The sequence below is a fragment of the Calonectris borealis genome, chromosome 2, assembly GCF_964195595.1.
Source record: "Calonectris borealis chromosome 2, bCalBor7.hap1.2, whole genome shotgun sequence".
In the NCBI taxonomy this organism is placed as follows: Eukaryota; Metazoa; Chordata; class Aves; order Procellariiformes; family Procellariidae; genus Calonectris; species Calonectris borealis.
In genome coordinates, this window is record NC_134313.1 from 94,960,954 (window position 1) to 94,981,674 (window position 20,721).

The 20,721-nt window shown below is 43.1% G+C and overlaps 1 protein-coding gene across 2 annotated transcripts; it reads left to right on the forward strand.

Annotated features, from left to right (window-relative positions):
• The first annotated feature begins 2,928 nt into the window (after positions 1-2,928).
• On the forward strand, positions 2,929-13,743 carry NQO2 (N-ribosyldihydronicotinamide:quinone dehydrogenase 2). Of its 2 annotated transcripts, none has more exons than XM_075142586.1 (7): positions 2,929-2,982; positions 3,618-3,670; positions 5,297-5,461; positions 6,953-7,083; positions 9,299-9,412; positions 10,835-10,936; positions 12,068-13,743. In XM_075142586.1, the coding sequence occupies exons 2-7, from the start codon at positions 3,664-3,666 to the stop codon at positions 12,239-12,241; spliced, it is 693 nt and encodes a 230-aa protein (XP_074998687.1). In that variant the 5' UTR covers positions 2,929-2,982; positions 3,618-3,663; the 3' UTR covers positions 12,242-13,743. The 2 variants fall into 2 exon arrangements, with proteins under 2 accessions (XP_074998687.1, XP_074998688.1); XM_075142587.1 differs by having other exon boundaries at positions 12,129-13,358.
• Positions 13,744-20,721: the final 6,978 nt, after the last annotated feature.

Genomic DNA, 20,721 nt, shown 5'->3' on the forward strand with positions numbered 1-20,721 from the left:
ACTCCAGAAAAGAGGTGATTCAGGAGGCATACGATGCAGGTCCACAAAATCAGCAACTGACAGAGGGGATAAGCAAGGATTGATTCTTCACTGTCACTCCCAGTATAAGAACCAAGGGGCATCAAATGAAGCTGATAGGAACCAGACGCAAAGCAAAAAAAAGCGGTTGCTCCTCACACAGCAGGAATTGAGTCTGCGCAAGACCTTGCCAAGGATAGTGCACATTTAAGGGATTGGCATGGATTCACAGGGAGACTGGGAAAGGTGCCTGACAGAGAGGTAAATTGGAGGTTACTATATAGACAAACTCCAACATGCCCAGGCCCGAGTTGAAGATAGCTGCAGGCTGAGAGCAGTGGGGTCAGTATCACACGTGCTTACCTGCCCTTACTCTTCCCTGGGCATCTACTTGTGGGCAGGGTTGGAGACAGGGTACTGGTACATCAGAGGATGTTTGAGCTACTGCAACAACTTCCTGAGTGCTAATTAGCTTTAAAGGAGGTGGGGGGAGCAGAAGGGGGAAAAGGAGGCTACAAGAAACTTCACTCTGTCCCACACAGTTGCCCAAACAGCAAAAATAAATGGATTCCTAAAACTATGAAATTTGAGTTTCATAAAGAATTCCCTCAAGAGGTCTGAAAAACTAATGGGTGCTCACAAGGTTGCCAAGAAATTGCTGAATGTGGCTGCTGAAATCCTTATAATGGGCCTTGGCCAAAGACAAACATGAAAGGATTTTTTAAAATTTTATTATTAGAGATCTTTCCAACAATATTTGAGAGAAATGTACTTTAGGATATATTAGGAATTAACACAGGAACTAATCCTGTAAACTTTTACAACCTTACTCAGAAATGGGGGGAGGGGAGGTGGTGGTGTGTGAGACCTCTACAGTGAGATCACTGCTGTCAATCTTATGTGGCGAAATATTTAATGATTTTATGCTCTTCAAATTAATAAACTGCTCAAGGCTGAGACTACAGCTTTCATTTGTCTAAAATCACAATGCACACCTACAGCGTTCCAGTATTTTCCAGTTTTAAAAGCCTATTATTTACCAGTAGTAAAATAAACCATCTTTCCTCTTATACAGCTGTGAAATATTTTAACATAGGTGTCTATCCATCTGATGCATCATTAATGTGTTCTCTGAAGTCCTTCCTCCACAAAATATACTCCCTTTTTAATGCTGTTTTTATATTCAGGTAGACCTTTTCAAATGTTGTTAACAATAATATATATGATAACAATATATATTGGGGAGGACAAAAATATTTTGTGCTCCAAGAGAAAATCAGCCATTTACTCTATACATGTTATGCTCGCTCTTTACCATTAAACCTCCAAAAGAGACCAAGATAATTGTCAGTCCAGGAGCTGTGTCAAAACCTGGGTGGGAATCCAGGAGTGTTTCTGATACTCCATGTCAGGATAAGACCAAGCAGGCGTCAGCTCCCACCCACCCCAGAGAAAGTTTTGGGCGCATGGGCTGGGCAACAGCCATCGTTTGCTCTGACCAGGCTCCTGATAGCAGGAGATAAGGATAGGAAGGGAAACAGGACCCCAGAAGAGGCTGCGTGCTGGCAGAGACCCGGCCAATGCCCGGGTGATGTCCAGGCAGAAACAACTGGAACGTCCAGAATGCTGAGAAGGAAAGAAGGAACCGGGAAAATAAAAAAAAGACCCCTTGGAAATACTCTAATACTTAGCGAGTTTTGAATGGAGAAAAGTTAGCAAGAACAGTATAATTTTTTTTCTTTACAGTTTCTGTGAGGTATCATATTAAATAGTCTGTCAGACAATATTATGTGGTACAGTATATAAACTATCATTTTTCCTTTAGTTTCCCATATCTTACCATAAATAGACCTTATACAGGGGGGGAAAAGTGAAGGAAAACACATACTTTTGGCTTGGTCATTTCTATGAGCTATAAAAAACAACTCTAATAAAACAACAATAAAAGGCAAAGTCTTTGGGCTATGTCCATTTCAGCTTCTTTCCTAGTTTTTGCTCAGTCTTCACAAAAGTGAATTCTACTTGCTAACAGTATACTAATACCAACAGCCCTTAGCCATTTAAACACTGAGTGTTTTGTCAGAAGGTCTCATTATTTCTGTCACCAGAAGGGATGAAAAGACAAAAATAAGACATCCTACCTCAGGGGAAGTAAACTTTAATTCAGATCTGCATTTCTGGAGTCCCTGCCCAGTTCTTTACCATGCTGCTTCCTGTATAACGAGGAGAGTGCAGCCAAGCCGAATTTGGGCTCATGTTTTATACTCAACATATTTTGGTGAGTGACAGCTGTAGTTTCTGTAGCTGTAGCTTGGTTTCTGACACTGCCACTGCCCATTTCCAGACAGGGCTGTCCCCAGTGCCCGCAGCACCGTGTGTGTCACCTTCTCCCTGGGAAGCCAGGGAAGATAGCTGAGGGCTGCGTGCCTCCCCTGACCCTGAGAGCATAGAGGGCAGTGGGTGTAAAATGCTGATGGTGCAAGGTTTGCACAGAGGTTTTCTGCTCACCCCATTGCAAGAGGACACAGGCAGCTCGGCCGTTTATTTCCCAGGCCATTGGGCCCAGTCACTTGATTTCCACCTCGGATTCTCCATTTGAAAACCACAACTGATGGTACTCGGCCCCTGGTAGATAGGTGAGGACTCACCGAATGCTTCGAGGAGACGGAGGGGTACCCACCTAGGAGCCGTCCCGGTTCCCCTCCGGCAGCACTCGGGGACGAGCAGCACCCGTTACAAAGAAACGCCAGTAAGTATGTGATACACCGTGTGTATTAGTAACAGTTATCACGCGTAGTAACACCTAACGGGTGCGACAGCTCCCACGCAGCCGCAGCAGCGGGCGGCGCCCAGCCCGCCCCCACCCCGCGCTGGCGCAGGCCCTCGGGCCGGGCCGGGCAAGCCGGGCGGGCAGCGGGGCCGCCGGGAGGGCCGCCGCCAGCCCCGCCGCGCCGCGGGCAGCAGGTAAAAGCACCCCGGGCCGCGCCCAGCGGGGAGACGGGCCGCGGCGGCGTGTCCGCGGCCCTTCCCGGGCTGGGGCGAGCGGCATAGCCGGCTTGCGCCGGGGCCGGGAGCGTCGCTTTGAAACCGGTTGTTAGAGGAACAACCCGGGGGTTGGAGCGGGAGCCCGAGAAGCGGGAGCAGCGCCCAGCTCTTTCTGAAGGGAGGCGGCACATCCGGTTCCGCCCCTGGGTGCAGCGGGCGTGCGGCAACCGCTCAGCGCTAGTCCGGCGGCGCGGAGGCGAACCTCCGCCCGAGACTCCCGGCCGGCGGCCGGGGGAAGCCGAGTGCGAGGCGGCCTGCGGAGCTCGCCTCTCCCGCCGCCGGCGGCCGCTCGTCCAGCCGCCGAGGGTCGCTGGACGAGAGAAGGCTTACCGGCCGGCACGGCCTCAGCCCCCGGCGGGTCGTGCGGCCGCAGTGCACGCCTGTGCACGTGTATGTGGGCATAGGCACGCACACACAGGCACTCGCGCGATGTTTTCCCCTCGCAGCCCCTTCACATCCACACGGAATGGTACATGTGCTACTGAAACAGCGATTTTCCTTGTACCTTTTCCTGATGTTTCTCACATAAGCAAATTTGTCGTTTGAGTTCACAGGCCGTGTCAGATTCTCAAGACAGAAGCTACTCAGTGCTTCTGGAAAATGGCAGGTAAGAACAAATACTAATAAAAATGCTGTTCTCTTTCAGGCCTGGGCACGCTGGTATGTCGTATCTCTGTAATATTCAGTTGGGATACTAAGGTATTACTTTTTCACATGACTGAAATTATTTCAGATGCCTTTGAAAACTCCAGTCTCTCTGAACACTGTGTCCGAGTGCCCCCAGCTCCACTGAAATGGAGGCAACCCAGCAGCTTGCAGAATTAATCTTAGCGCATCTGTGAGCTTGTGTCATCTCCAGCCACTGAACTACCTATTTGCTGAGAGTTAGCAGAAAGAGCAAAGAGGTAACTGCTCTTGATATTCCAGAGTAAGTTATGGAGCAGGGGTTTAAACAGTTCATACACGTGTTAAATTTATGATAGCATTTGACCACAAATTTTAATAGTGTCTTGGCAAAGCTATTGTTTCATGGACGCTATGCACACTGGAGAAATAATCACCCCTTATAATTTAGGTTAAAAATGAGGTATTATTCTTGCAAGCATTCACCTTGGGTTCTATTAATTATCTCTGACACCTTAAACTTACCTGTCACCCTGGTGGTGCCTGGGCCGTACAGCTTCTGTGTCCCCTGGAGAAACTGAACTCAGCAGTTGCCTGAGTTTTGTGTTGGCAGTTAGGAACCCAGAGCTGCATGTTTTCCAGATCCAGTCATTTTCAATTGTCCCTGGAAATTTTCCTCTCTGCAGTGTTTATGTATAAACAACTACTACCTCATAAAAGCATTTCACCTTTCCCTTGTGTTCAGTGATGAATGATTTTTTTTTTAGAGAATTGTTAAAATTAAATGGCCTATGTACAATAAAATTTTGAACAAGTAAGCTCTGATACACCTTGTTACATTAGTTTAAGAAGCTCCATCCCAACATATCCGTCTTGCCGCTCAGCTTACCCTAAATCCACTTTGTCAGCAGTTTGAGATACACTAGACAGCTCGCTCTCACAGCTAAGAAAAAGTCATGTTGCTTTCTGTTGAAGTCGCTGTGATGATGCTGAAGTGGGATAGTGGCATCTTACACATTTACCCCGATGTTGTCACTTGCGTGGCACTGAGCTGGAAGATGAGGGGATCCCACATTGCAGGAGGAAGATCCTCTGAGCTCTCAGAAGTTCTTTCCACAACATTTTGAGGGAATCTAAGCTGGCACTGCTTTGATCCCAGCCCGCCCCTCACACTTGTGCTGTAGCTTGTCTGACCCAGCCTAAGGAGCTAAACCAGCAGACAGCTTTTTTTTTTTCTCTCTGTTGTTGGGTGAGTTTTTTTGGGGGTAGTAGAATCAGATAAACACAAATGCTGATTCAAGAGGAGGGACTGGGTTGTGCTGATGTAGGGCAGTGTGACCTGCTATGGAAACACAGCCACTGTCCACTGAGTTCCACCTAGGAAAGCCCTGTTGCTGGACTGGGGGCATTCACTGTTCAGTTCTTCATGAGTCACTGATTGCTGCCACGCGGGGGTCAAATGCTGCCGCTATCATTCTGTTTTCACTAGTTTTGTGCTGCTTGGAAAACGCACAACAGAAAAATGAAGGGCCAGGCCCCAGCTCCACAAACTGTTTCGTACCTGTCTCCTATACTCAAAAGTGTCTTCTGGTTTTCTTTCTGCCTCCAGGGAGAAAAGTCCTGATAGTCTATGCACATCAAGAGCCCAAGTCCTTGAACGGGTCTTTGAAGAGGGTTGCTGTGGAAGAATTGAGCAAGCAGGGCTGCAGTGTCACAGTGTCTGACTTATATGCAATGCAGTTCGAGCCAAGAGCAACAAGAAATGACATTGTTGGTGAGACTAGCAAAAATACACTTTCTTCAACAACAATGACGAGACAAACTTTCACCTTGTCTATCCTGCTGCTTTAGCAATCCAGAACCATGCTGTTAGGTGCACTTCAAAAAATAGTTGGTATTATTTTGTACAAATATCCCTCAACTAACAAGACCCAGCTTTTTATTTTCTATTAGCATTGACTAAGAAATGTCAGTGTAGGAACCCAACAAGTATCATCTTTATTTAAATAAATCTGATCACTAGAAATGGCCCCTCAATCAGAAAAATGAAGTATCTGTATAGTACAGATTTATGAAACAGTGTTTTGCCTTTAGACTAAAGTGAATGAGGGAAAATATTATTTTTAATGTACTTTCAATCAACTGCAGAAAAGTTCTAAGAACCACCTTCTCTTAATGAGCAAGATTACAAATGCTTTCTGCAAGTTAGCTCCAGGCACTTAAGTGCGTGGGCTTTTGAGTTGTCTCGGCACCTCCTGACTACCTTGGTAGTATATGATTACTAAAAATGACTAGATGATGCCGTTAAGACTTGAGAAAAACAGTGATGCTCTTGTTAGGCTTATGTGATATTTTCAGTGTGCTCTTACTAGCATTTAGCCCCAGTATTTTTCCAGGTCATGAAACACAAAGCCATAACATAATCTGTGACAGCTGAAAACAAGAATCAAAAAGAAATAGCACAGGTCCAGTGCAAGCTCTGGCAAAAACAAGAAGAAACGTATTAATGACCAGACATAAGCATTTCTAAAAGTCCACTCCTGAATATGAACCTTGTCTCATAGTGTCATTACTGAGAGGGAAAAATGCATTAGGACATGTCCACAATCAGTCTCTGAAATCTTTCTCATGGGTGAGAAATGCCTTCAGATACCGTTCTATGAGTTCCTAGAGTTTAGTTCATGAGGCTACTGCCTCTCTCTTCTGCTAGAGATAGATGATCTACTAGTTGAATCAGCAAAATGGATATACATGCCTGATTCAGACGTACTTGAATCAGCTCACCCAACTGTAGTGGAGTCAGCAGAGCCAACCAATACTGGTTCCCTAGCCCCTGCTGAGTTTCCCAGTTACAGAGGCTGAAAAGCAGCTACATGGTGCTTGTGACTGCATGGTGCTTTCAGTAATCCTTAATGCAGAGGCAGAGCAATTAGCAAAATTCTCTTAAATCCTCTTAAATCATCCACCTGCATCACCAAAGTCTTGAGCCGAGCTTAAGTCCTCTTATTGAACTTCATATGTTGCTACAGAAAGGCAAAAGTTTTAGTACTCTGAGACACTACATTTCTCTCCAGTTTAAAATCAAATCGCCATCAGCTGTGATGATGCTGAATATCCACAAAAAAAAAAAAAGAAAATAAGGAAGTGGGAAAAAATGGAAAACAGTAACTCAATTTAGAACTGTAGATTGCAATCTGTATTTAATTCTGATCTGGCTATGATGCTAGAAACAGGTCAAGCAATGACTGGTCACTTCTACCCACAGGTTGCTTGCACAACTCAGAGGAGTTCAGTTATGGCACGGAGACATGGGAAGCTTACAAGAGAGGATGTTTGTCCAACGATCTGATTGAAGAACAAAAGAAGGTGCAGGAAGCAGACTTACTGATTTTTCAGGTCATTATTTTAAATTGTATTAAAAGACTTCAGTTGTAATGTACAGGGTTGAACAAAAAAAAAAGAATAGTAAGTGAGAAGATTATAGATTTCATTAGGAACATTGAATCTAGCCAGAGTAAAAAGAGGTAGTAGCTCTGCCATCAACACAAAACAGTCTGTATCCAGCGAAGCAATTTCAAGGCGTCAGGTTTTTCTGATAGGATGTGGATTTTAGAAAATATCAAAAATACCAGATCATGTGTAAGTATTATTTGTGCTAGCACAGTATGAAGTTTTCACACAAATAATGGCTCCACACTGGCATTTTTGAGGAGTAGGAAGGCATCTGAAATTAGAACCTTAACATACCTGAGTAAAATTCACAGCAAAGCTTCACTTAAAAATTAATATTCAAAAGTAGTCTGATTGCATAGGTTTTGTGAAGACTGGTCCTCACACTACCTGCACTCCAAATCGATTGCATTGAGCAACTCAGACCAGAAAGTATGGAGTGCAAAATAATACTATAATTCTCGATATGAGAACCTTGCCATGTCATCAGGCAGCCCAATACTATCCCTTTGTCTCGGAGCTCACGCAAAACAAACACAGATCCACACACAATAGTGTGTGTAAGGGCTTAAGGCAGCCCTGCCAAGTTACAGGTTTGGGATATGGTAACAGACACCAGACCAACAGCTTTAGGAATAAACACTTTATCTCTAAGTAATGGTACAGAAACAAATACAGATCAGTAGTACAATTACCTGGGTCATTACAACAGCAAATCCAGTAATTCAGTAGCACAATTATCCAGGTTGAAATGACAGCAAATCCAGTAATTCACTAACAAACTTAATGTCTGGATGCACAAAGACATACGTGACCATGGATGTCAGGCAGGCTGGCAGAAAGCAGGGCAAGGCTTATTTTCTGGGCCAGTAGCTAGGGGCAGCCAGCAGGCTCAGGGAATTTGGACTTCCCTGACCAGACTGTCCTCATTTATTGCTGAGTTGCAGAAGCACTATCTGGACTTGCTAACCCATCATTACACCCCATCTCCGTTCCCCACTGTGCCAGCTCCGTCCTCACTGTCTACAAGTCCCAGAAGTACTGTATAAGGCAATACTAGCCTTACATTTCTTTGTATGCCTGTTGGCCTTGGGCATAGCCTATATGTATTTCACTGTCCAACTCTAGATGAAATTTAGGATGTGACGATATCTCAATTAAGCATTTCACTGTAAGTCTGCATCATTTTTACACTGTTGCTTCTGAGATAAGTATAGTAAAACATCCCCCGAAGGAAGTGGTTGCTTTCTACTTTCTCTCTATAGAATGCTATGAACAGTTGAGTATGTTCTGGTGCAGAAAAAAAAAAAAGAAAGAAAAAAAGCCCTGAGAGACACCATAAAGTAATTTAAAATTTACTACAGACTAAACTCACCACTTCTAGAGATAGTCATGATTGCCCAGTTTTCACATTGTTTCCATCTTGAATTAAGCCACACATGGTTAAGCTTTTACAGAATTTCTTCTTCTGTACTGCAGTGTGTACAAAAGTTTAGGGATAGCGATGCATCCTAGAATAAGAGTCCATAAAGCATTCAAGATCATGCAAATAAGACACGATAGCTTTAGGCTGTATTCCCATGGGCTAACTGAAGGATCTAGAAACAGAGGGTCCTACTGTTAAAGAAGAAGTTTTCTTCTCGATAAAGTGATTCAGGGTCATCATGTCAGCAGGGTGTGAAAGTAAGTCTTTCTTAAGATCCCATGGCATTTGTCAGCAGACTGTCAGATCAGAACTGATCACCAGGTGTCAGTCCTGGTAATAAGGCTCTCTGAGTGCATTTTGGCCACATTCTAGAGGCCACATTAGATCATATGTTCTTTTTGCATTTCAGCAATAGGAGACACAATTCTGTACAGTCTTAAGTTTGAATTAAATGGCACCTTCCTGTTTCATCATATTCCACCTTTAATTTGTGGGGAAGCCCTCACATTCACCATGGTGTTAGCGTGCTATAGATGCTCAGGTATGTACCTGAGACTACTACAAACAGAAAGCACTTATTTTTGCCAAGCATAGTTACTGCCTCTCCTGACAGAGAGCTGGAAGAAGGCATATACAAAATCTGAACAGATTAAGAGAATAGGATTTGGCTTGTAGACCAGGCCTAAGGATGGCCCCGATTCTCTGTGCTAACAAGGTAATTTACTTTTTGCCTAGTTTCCCTTGTATTGGTTCAGCATGCCAGCAATCATGAAGGGCTGGATGGACAGAGTCTTGGTCCAAGGATTTGCTCACGAATTTCCAAACTGTTACGATTCAGGTTTGCTCAAGGTATGTTTTTGAGATTGTTTTATTAAGATCAAGATTTGCACAATGCTCTTGATGGTATTGGTCTTTCTTTTCCATTATATTTGTTTAAAGCTCTCACTTTACCCTCTCCTGAAATAATGCTTTGGTAATGTGTTGAGTAACTTTCTGGCTATTAAAACTGTCTGAAAGGTAGTACAATAAGGAGAATGCAGTGGTTCCTAAAGATTTAAGCAATCTCCTAGAGATTTTTAGTTGGCCTACAAAATGGGCTTTATAATTTGGTAGGTGTATCAGAGTGCACTGGGATGGCATACAGCTTGCAAACAGTTTAAATGGATCCATTTCCTAAAACTATAGTCTGTCATTCTTCCCACCACCGTAGGACTGCACAAATCTGTAATGAGTGACGTACTAGAATAGGTGATAAGATCCTGTTCTGGGATTAGATGTCAAACGTTGGAATTAAACTATAAAACTTAATCAGAAACCTGAAATACCCAGTGCATGAGCCTCTGTCCCAACTATCTCCTTTCAACCTTTTCTTCTCTGTAGCTTATAAATTAGGCAAGATCATAGAAGACATGAAGACAATTCATAAATTTTTAATTCTCCACGGCACTGGGAATATCCCTGGAAAATTTTGGCCCACTGTCTGATGGATCTTATTTGGTAACAGCTGCAGCATCCAGAAACAATCGATATTAGTTTCATATTTATGCTCGCTGCATATTAATCTCTGTAATTTCTGATGTTCTTAATAATTCCAAACATTTCAGTTTGTTTAAATTTCAGAAATGGCTGCTTCACTAGGATGAATAGGAATAATCCCCAATGATCATAGCTGCATGCTGAGTGCAGGCTCAAGGCGGTTTGGATACTGCACTGGAAAAATGTTATTTCAATTACAGAAGCTAAAACTGAGAGGATAGAAGCTGAGCACAAGCCCATGGCTAATACCATAGTTACAGAAGCAGAAGAAACACAGGGGTTTAGAACACCTGAGAAATAATTTGTTCTCAGATTATTCCTTGGCAAGTGACAAGCAAGCCCAAGTTTGAAGGGGGACTGTAGCATTCGATTTCTGCATTCAGGAAGGACAGGAATAAAGATATTCTCAGTAACAGAGTGCTATCCAGCCACAGTTTTCCAGACATTGCATAGGGGAGAACAAGGGTCAGCCCTGCTTCATACAACGGTGTCAGACATATAATTCCTTTTCTTTTTAACCTGTCTCTGCCCAAAGCCCTGACACACAGTCCACTGTCTAGTTGTATGTCGTCAATCTTTGCCTCAGAGCTGCCACTACACATAAGGTCTGGGAAAGAAGAGGACACCGCCTCCTCTAGAAACGTATGCTGTCCAGGTTCCCCTGAATATCTCTTGAACTATTCAGCCACTCTTCTTTAAACATGCCTAACCCAAGCGCTGCTTTCTCAATTCTAGAACAAATTAGCCCTGTTTTCTTTCACCACTGGAGGAAGCAAAGAGATGTATACAAAAGGAGGTATCAGCGGTGATATTCGCTATCTCCTGTGGCCCATACAGGTATAATATATGAATATTTGGTTGTTGTTTGCTTTAAAAATAATTGGAATAATAAAAATTAACAGTTGTATTATTGTTTATTTTATATGAAATATCATATAATAAGAAAGAATTAAGTTGTTGGTTCCAAGCATCTGCAGGTTATAAATTGGGCTCTAAAATCCTGAGACTACTTCAAAATTCCACAGAGTTTTAAAGTTGTTTTGTGCCCCTTCCTCCAGATTGGAATCTGGAGAAAGCTTATACTGTCAGCCTTTTAAGTTTCTCTGGTGTTACAGGATTTTCTTTAGCCCTAGCAGGCTTTCTTTTCCCCATAGCTACCTGATTCATGTAGGATGCGGGGCAGGAGAGGAGTCGCACATTATCCTGGCATTAATGATCAGCATACAAAAGTTAGCATGCCTTTTCTTATTGCTACCCTTTTATCAGAAGTAGCAAGCATGCTTTGAGAAATTTAGGTGGTAAGGCAAATTGTGCCAGCTACTTCTTAATAACACAGTGGATGTGCTTAAATTCTTTGGTCCCCTACCCATTGTGATTACTAGTTGTCTGCCCTTGTGAGGCTATCTAGCTGCAGAGCTTGCAAGACAACATGACAAAGAACGTGAAACGCAACTGTGAATTCAGAAATACACAGAGGGAAAATGGCAAGTTGAGCTGATTTGAAAGGCAGTAGCCTTCATTCAGGATTGTTTGGCTAAGCCAGAGGTAAAAGGTTAAAAAAAAATACTCAGAAATAGATGAGAAATACACTGCAGTTCAGGAACAGTACAATGAACTTTAGGCTGTCTCTGATCCTTGCAAATTTAATAGCATACAGCAGCCAAAGAAAACAGTTCTGTGAGTTTAATAGCACTTAAAAATAAATTCCACAGAGCAGAATAAATGAAGTTGACCTTATTTTTTCAGCGTATTGTATGTCATTCTGCTTAATGCCTAGCCTTCAGTAGTGACTGCCAGGATAGGTAAGGAACTTTTGCAATTTGTTTCCCTTCTCCTGATAAATGCACAGGTTTAGAAAACCTGCCTTATATTGGGTCAGAGAAACGATTTCAGATTTGAATCTTCCACATTCTTGAATTGAAAGACTAACTATTTCCTGAGGCATTTCTTTCTTTGCTTTGAGTCCAGCATGGAATCATGCACTTTTGTGGTGTCAAAGTCCTTGCACCTCAAATCTGCTTCGCTCCAGAGTATGTCTCTGAGGAGAAGAGGAAGGAGATGCTGATTGCTTGGGCCCAGCGTCTGAAGACTCTTTGGAAGGAAGAGCCTATAAACTGCTCTCCTGAGTGGTATTTCAAGTAATGCTCGGGTACAAGACTACAGAGAGAAGATTTTTTTTTTCTCCATTCTTTTTGGTGCTTTCTCTCAATATGTGAATGTTAATCTCCTAATTCGAATGTATTATAACTATCTTCAGTACTACAGCTAGCAGCTTAACTGACAATATAGCATTTATCTTCATTGATTCCTGAGGGATTCTCTTCAATGATGGGTACGAAACTCTTTGTGAAGAATTATCCTTGCTCACATAAACAGTGACATCCTGCCTACAAGTGGTTGATAACACAAGCAGTATTTAATTGCAGATTATACCGTTGCTGCTTATGAAACAGTAAAGTACATGGCCAAGTTTATTTTAGCACTTTTTGTACCAGCTGCCACTTTTTATTTGCCAGGGAATATGCTGCCCATACTCAACCTTGTTATGGCCAATCCTGTTCTTTTAAATGAGAGCTCTACACTTGTGCCTTTGAGCTATGAAGCCAGGTCATGAATAATGCAAAAGGATGTACAGTTGCACAGTGGCTTAGACAGCTGGAAAGCCTTGTGGACAGCCTTAGGCTTTTCCACATATTTACAAAGCAATATTAAAGCTATGACAGATGCCAGAAAAGGAATACAAATATTGTGTAGCAGTATGTGCATGTATTGCCTTTCTTTATAGAATGTAGCCCCCATTTGTAAATTATGTAGTTTCCTAAAATCAAAGAGAGTTCTCCATTTTTGTTACCCTAAGCAGAGACAAAAAGGAATCCTATCTGTTCGCTGCCCCTTCATACCAGTCAGTATTGCTGTTTGGGTATGGAGGGCTGGATGCATCCCCCCCAGCATCAGTGTAGATGGGCTTCCTTGAGATCTCCAGCACCGGCAGTTGGCGAGGCAGAACGCCTACGCAAAAACCTGCAGGAGCACTGTCTGTCTACAAGCCAGGATCCAGTGGGACAAAATGACTGTCTGGCTCTTAACATCCGAGACTTTTACCTTGAACTTTAGCAGGATTATTTTTGTGCTTGAGAGCTGTTAACCCTTTTTATGCATATGGCAAAAGGTGGGTTTCTCGCTTAGCTACACAATTTCTTGCTTTGATCAGCTTACCTAACAGCTGGCTTGTACTTTGATATTAAAAGAATGTGACCTGAATAAGAAACGGTCTTCTGAGTCACTGTCAAATGACACTTGGGCCCCTGCATACAGAGCATGCACCTGCCATACGTTCTTTGTAGTAGCCTTGTGATACCCCACCCTTATGTTTCTTTAAGGGCTATTTGGATAATAAACATGCTGAGCCCAGATTCTGGAGTGGCAGCATAAGCTGATACACCAGACTGGGAATTGCTACCACAGGGAAAGAGTCACATGTTCCTGTTTGTCACCGTATGTAGTGAAGGGCCACCTCTAGCAGAGCCAGACCCCTGGAAGCAGTGCTGCCCTAAGCCATTGCAGATGTCTGCTTCAGTACATGAGTCAAAATCTTTAGGTTACACAAGCAAGAAATTTGCTTTGGCTCAATAACTCTTGTATAGGAAAAAAAGTGAAAGGGAATAAAATGGAAAATGTTATACATGTAAGTTGTGGGGAAAGCAGATTCTTGCCTAAAAGTCTTATAAGTTACCTGAAGAGAGGCTGAAGGACAAACGCAAATATTAAAATTGTATAGGAGAGGAATCATCCTTATGTTCACTGTGTTCAGATACCAGACTATTCAAGAAAAAAGGAAATGGATATGAAAGCAGAAGTTACAACTGTCAAACCAAATGTTACTCTATTGGATCAATCTCAGAGCTTAGTGGGTTTAACTGTTGGATGAAGAATCTCAGACTGACCTATGTGTTGAAGATACACTTCTCAATACTATTTGGCAGACACATGCCAGCTCCCACACACATGGCAGCATTAAGTGCCTGTATTAGACTGGGTATTTGTAATGTAAGTATACAAGAGTGGCTGTGCTAGGTCAGAACAAGGATCTTCCAACCCCAAGTTTTTTCTGCACAGTGGTTATAGGGCAGGAAGAGCAAGCACTTCCCCTGAATACTGTCCTGAGCTCCAACTATATTTAGTTTGGGGGATTTTCTGAACTATATATGTTTTCTCTATATTTACCAAGCCAAACAGATGTCTGCTCTGAGTTTTATTCAGTCTTCTCTTGAATTCATGCCAACTCGAAGCAGCCAATATTTTTTGGCAAAGTTCAGCGAGTCAGCTTTTTTCTTGCATGAGGCATTGGAGTGGGGAGGGATCCCGGGGAGGGTGAAGCACCTGGTTCCCAGTAGCTTCGTTTGATTTCTCCTAGTCAACAGTAAATGATCAGTCCCATCCGTTCTTTTACATGGCGCTTAGAGTTTTATAGATGTGCATCACCTCCCCTCCTACATAATCTCCTTCCCAGGCCGTGGAGTCTTGTCCTGCTCAATTGTTCTTCCAAGAGAAGGCATTGACCTTTGGTCACCCTTGTTGCTCTTCTCTGAACTCCTCCAGTCTCACTATCCCATTACTGAGAAGAGGAGACCAGAAGTGCATGCAGAGTCAACTCTGTGACTCTTGGATTCATATGACTCACTCTGCTCCTTTCCTAATCATCTCTAACATGCGATTTGCTTTAGGTAATGTTTTCATCTGTTGTAGTCCTAGATCTTGGCCATCAGTGGTACTGGTCAGCTCAGGGGCCATTATTTTATACATCAATTTTCTAGAGTAATTTTCTTTCCTCATGTGCACCCGCCTTTAGATAACTTGAATTTCACTTCCTGTCTCATTGCCCAGTCACTCAACCATTTTTCCAGAACTCTTCATAATCTTCCAGAACTCTTCATAATCTGCTTTCCTTGTCCCCCTCCTCTGAATAATCTCTATCATCAGCAAACTTTCTCAACCTCATTGCTTATGTCCTTTTCAACAGCTCAGATCCCTGCACTTGTAACCTCCCTCTGTTCCCAGAGCTGGCCGTTTACTGTTGCCCGCTTTGTCCTATCTTTAAACACGTCAACTGTGCAGCGACAGTGGGTGCTGAGCCAAGAGTTAATGTCCTTGTCCTGACATGCTTTCAGTGCCTGCTCTACAGCACACTGTGCAGGGGCACATGTACGTTCTGGCACACACCTTTCAAAAACCTAAGGGAGAATTTTACCATGTAGAAAACCAATAGACCATGGTCTGTGGTTAACAAGGAGAGAGAAAGGAAGTGGCAGTATTAGTTTCTTAGTGGTACTGGAAATGTTACAGCCATTTAGATCTAAAGAGTGATTGCCCTGCTAAATCACATTATGCTGAAAGTCAAATTTAGTCCTGTCAAAACAGCATTGATTTCATCAGAATAAAGCTAGAATTAGGTGAGTAACTCGTAGCTGCGTTTCAGGCTGGGGAGAAGGGTGTAAGGGCAACATGCTTTCCTCTTCCATTTAATCTGGGGATTTGTTTTTTGTTGCTGGTGGTCCTCTTCTCCCACACACTTCTAGGCAACGCTCTAGTCTTTTTCTCTGACAATTTTTTCCAAAAATGATAACTGAATTTCTTTTATTTGATGTTCTGAAACGGCAGGTGAAACATGCTTGCAACTTCAGAAAAACACGGGGAAACAAATAGATCCCCATCTGAACTATGTTATCAAGAAGCCTCATAGCCTAGAGAAACCAAGACTGATTTCTTGCAGTAAGGTGCTTTTAATCCAGGTTTCAAAAAATTAACATTTAAAGACAAGTGTAGATAGTTCTTTCTTTGGTTTAATATTTGATTCCTGGAACAATGTCACTGAGGTTAGCTGCCTGTGCAAGAGGAATATACTTTGCAATTGACAAGTTATCAAAAGGTTGTGCTGAAGAGAGGAGCAGCTGATAATAAATACCATGCATAATTCATGTACAAGTTTTTTTTGTTTTGTTTTAAGAAAAATCCTACTATGTTAGTAGATATCCTAAAGCCTAAAGACCCTAAGCTCCACAAAAGAGATGCAAAAAATTTAAGCTTAGGGTGCTCTCAAGTTTTAGTTCTGGGTAGTTCTAAGGGTATTAAAATACCTACAGTATCCACACAAAAATGAAGCGCCACGATCCATGATGTTTCCTTTTAAATTAGGTGAATCACTACAAAGAGTAGCCAAGAGAGCTATTCCAGCCTTAGTTCCAAAACTTGAGTTAAAAAGTATAAAAGAATCTTTGACTACAAATGTTTGGGGAAGCAGAGGGCTTAGTCCAGAGCAGCAGCCTCGCATTTCAGCAGCTTCATTTTAGGTCCTTTAATATAGTGGCAGTAGTTGATCATTTCACAAATAAGTCAGGGAAATGTCTATTCCTGCAATACTTTTGCTGTTTCCATCTTACTCTGCTGGTGTTCATATATTTATGGGAACATTCTCCACAGAACAAAATACCAAGGAAACACCTATTGAAGAATTTGTGTCACAGTGCTTGGTGCAGACTGATGTTAAAAAAAAAAAAAAAAAAATTATAAATCCTGGTGAAGTTCTTATTTTTTTGAACAGTAAAATTTAGTGGAATAATGTTTCATGACCAGTTATTTCCAACCATCCTAAGACATTTTTAAACTCCTCCAGATTCAGCAGTATTGGTTTAATGCAGTTTGAATGCACAGGAAGTCTGATCTCTTTAGAAAACTCGGTAAGGAGACAGAAGACCAGTTTCTTCCCTAGGATTGTGCAGCCAAAATACTCCATAGCTGTTTCTGAATTACCAATTGCCCTTGATGAAATGAGAAAGCATTTTGTTTACATACGACAGAGAGAATGAACCAAGACCTGCAAACGCTATGTACTCTAGTCCAGTGAGATGTGCAGAGCAAAGGTGGTGTCTTTACTGGAACTTAGTATGAAGCCAAGGGGAAACGAAATCCTCTCAATATACTCTACATGTACACCCTTGTCTTTCTGTCATCTGTTGCTAGGCCACAGCTCAGCGTCTAGGGGAGACCTCAGGTGGTCATCTTCTGAACTTAACTACAGTGAAAAATTGTGGCTGCGGTCAGTTACAAAGAACAGTGGTTCCCAAGCTCTTGGGGCATCCCAATCCGCCTTCGGACTCCCCAGGGGGATACCGCCCTTCTCCCCACACGTCAACACTGTTGGTTGCACAGTGCTGCAGTTTCTCCCACCTCAGTCCTCTGGGGGCTCAGAGAAATGCAACAGAAGTTTTGTTGCATTGGTGAGCCAAAGCTAGCTAAAATCATGTCTTCTCTCTGTAAAGTCAGCTGTACAACATAGTATCTTGACAGCTGTTGGACAGCAGTGGGATCAATCAGACCAGATAACACGTTAGCTGTAGATTAAAAGGTAGATTACAGAAAGATTACAGACAAATATCTGCTTAGGGTTTTGCCCACCGATGAGCCCCCTCCCCAGTGTTCTGGGCAGGGTGCTGAGCCCAGAATTAACGTTTCAGCATTGACTCATCTCCAGAGCTGGGAACCTCCTGTGTGAGGAAACACTCATCCCTGCTGAGCCCAGCGGAGCCTTTAACCGCGAACAGCCACAGCACCGCTATGCTCAGGTCCCTACAGAGCCCGCAATTCATGCAAGACATGGAGAGGGAAAAGCCTCTAAAGAGATACCTGGCAGCAAACTGCAGGTGGAGAGGAAGCAGTGGAAAAATTTAAACCTCTGTAGGCAAAGCTTACTACAATAGCCTTCAAAATTAATACCTAGAAAATACCCCTGTGCAAAGTCACTTTCCTGTTATAGCACAAGCTTACTATGATTTGATTTTAGTTTTTAAGATTAATGAGATGGTAACCATTCCAGGTAACCTTGGTCTAGCACTGTGGAGTTTTGACACTTTTTATTATCAACCCCTACAATTTTTCCAGTGGTGCAACAGAACCTGCAAATTTCACATACAGCAATTTTCATCCTGCTGACAATAAAAATGGCTACATGTTAAAAAAAAAAAAGGCATTTAGAATTCTATGTATTTACATTTTTTTCTGTCAGTTTAATAAGATGGCTGAGATTTTTAGTACAAAGTAAGTGAAACTTTGGTCGAGATTAGTGAAAGTTTGGTCAAGATTAGTGAAGGTTTCAGTCAGAGTAAGAAGAGAACTAATGGGCTTATTTTCATTAATACTAAAATTGAAAACTTCTGCTCACATAAATGGATTATTGTGAAAAGCATTGAAACTGTACTGGCCTTATTGTCCAGTTCAGGATAACCTTCCTTTCTTCTCAATCAGAATTAAGAGATTTCTCCATAAATTCAGATTGCATTTTTGGATCAATTTATTTTCCCTATTCATTTTGAGAAGGAATGTCATAACTGGCAACACTGACCTCTAAGCACCAACAAATAAATGCTAATTTTTGTCTTTTTTTTGGCTAGCACTTGTTGGCAAATCACCACTGAATGAGACTGAAACCTTTTTAACCACGCAATTCTTATAAATTTAGCTATCTTACTTCCTGCCTTCAGCCCATGTCTTCAGCCACATACACAATGCAAAGCTCAAAAGTGGAAAAACCAAACCAAACCAAAAAAACTCAGAAGTAAAATGTTATCAAAAGATTTCTGCAATGTTTGGGATCGCAAGAGAGGACCAAAACTGCATAATCAGCCCACCAGAGATACCATGTCTGGATTTGCTTTTGCTTTGTTTAGGTGACAGATGTCCCAGATTCTCTGGACTGCAGGTTTAATAACACCCTCCTTATGATACCTCACAATGTGGATGGACATGAAATGTCTGTATTCAAATTACAATGAGCTTAGTCTGGCAATTCAGCATAGCTGTCCTAAGTTTCCTCATTACAGTAGGTGTAATCAGCCCTCACATCTGGAGCTGTTGGAGCATTAAACTTCTGTTCTGGCTCAGTACCAGCTGATCTAGAATCAGTGGAAAACAGGGAAGCACTGGGCACGCAGCAGTTCCATTGCTAACATTTTTTTTTTTTTGAGTGGAAACAATTGCACTCAGCATTTTTTGGAGGGTTTCTAGAAAGAAGCTGTTTGTTCAGTTTGTCCAACAAGGTGCAGAAAACTGTCTCGAAACTTAGAGAGAAAACTTCAGCTTGAAAGTGATCACCAAAGCTGTTCTACCTCTCCAAAACTGCAGCCACCCACATACTACTGTTTCCCATCTGTCTTTCCAAAGAGGCACCTTTCAGAAAGCTGGAAGGTAGGGGCCACCTGCCCCTCGCAGATGAACGTGCTGGCCAGCAGAAGGCACAAATCAGACTGTGTCTTCCCCTAGAAGGGCAGATAAGGGTACATGGGTGGTTTAGGATACCACGTTGCTGACCATCACAGGGAGAAATAAAGGATGAGTTCTGTACTTGGAGAGGGCCAGAGGCCCAGAATATGCCAGCATTACACACCAGTGCACCCATGTAAATCTCAAAGGCCTCATAATATTGAATAGAGTTTTTTTGTTTGCTAATGTTTTGTTTGTATGTGGCAGGAATAGGACAGGTACAAACATAGCCTCAGAAGTCCTCCACCCTATCCATGAAATCCACCATGGGGCCTAGCACAGAATTATATAGAACCCTCTGTGGCCAGTGTGCTTCTTCCAGATCTGACAGCCTGGGGCCTCAGTTTCCACCAGGCAACAGGACGAGGCTCCTGGACCACTTCCGTTCTCTCATCACTATCAGGCTGGCCCTCCAGCTTTAGAAAGGCTCCCTCCCTTAAACACAAGTTGTGGGCTGCTGTTGCCCTCCCACATGGATCTGTTGCTGCTGTTCTGGTAATGCCTGCTAGAACTGAGCCGTGAACTCCATGGCATCTGCAAAGCGCCATGGGGAAAGCAACAGTTCCCCAGAATGGGAAAGCTCATGGCAAAGAGGGTAGATACTCATCATCGCCATGGAGGAAATCAGTCTTACGTAAAGAAGCTGTATTAGACATTATTTCTATATTAGAACAGTTTTCCTAATAAAAATAATAGAATATGTTAGTTAGTTATGGAATCTTCTTTGCTGTTAGGACAATGACAAACTACATAAAATCTGTTAGAGATGCCCTAGACACACCTGACCTCTGCAAAAGGATGGACTAGATGGTTTACAGCAGTCCTTTTAGTTTACATATTTCTGCAGCTGTCCCCAGGACTGTTATCTGTTACAGTTACTCTGTTGACAAACAGAAACTCCTGCCTCCACCCTTCCTGAACGAAAAGCTGCCTTTTCGGCACCAAAACCACAATAAAGAAACCCATTTCCACCACACACCGAACTCCCAACTGCTGTCAGACTCGGTAACGTGGCCAGGTTTGCACCATTCGTAGTCTGCACCGCGCTCACACAGGCGGGTGGGCACTGGGAGCTGACTCCTTCCAGGCACCGGCGGCTCCGCAGCGGGCAGAGGGAGGCAGCGGCGGTGGGAGGCGCCCGGCCGGCTAGGCAGGCACGGCTGACACCGTCTTCCCGGTGGAGGGCGTGTGTTATGTCGCACAGACCGAGTCATTTTGCAGCCCCGGGAGCAGCAGCAACTCCGCGGCGCCCTTGGGCGAACCCGAGCCGCCTCCTGGGCTTGCGAGCAGGCGCGGCGGCGGGGCGGGCC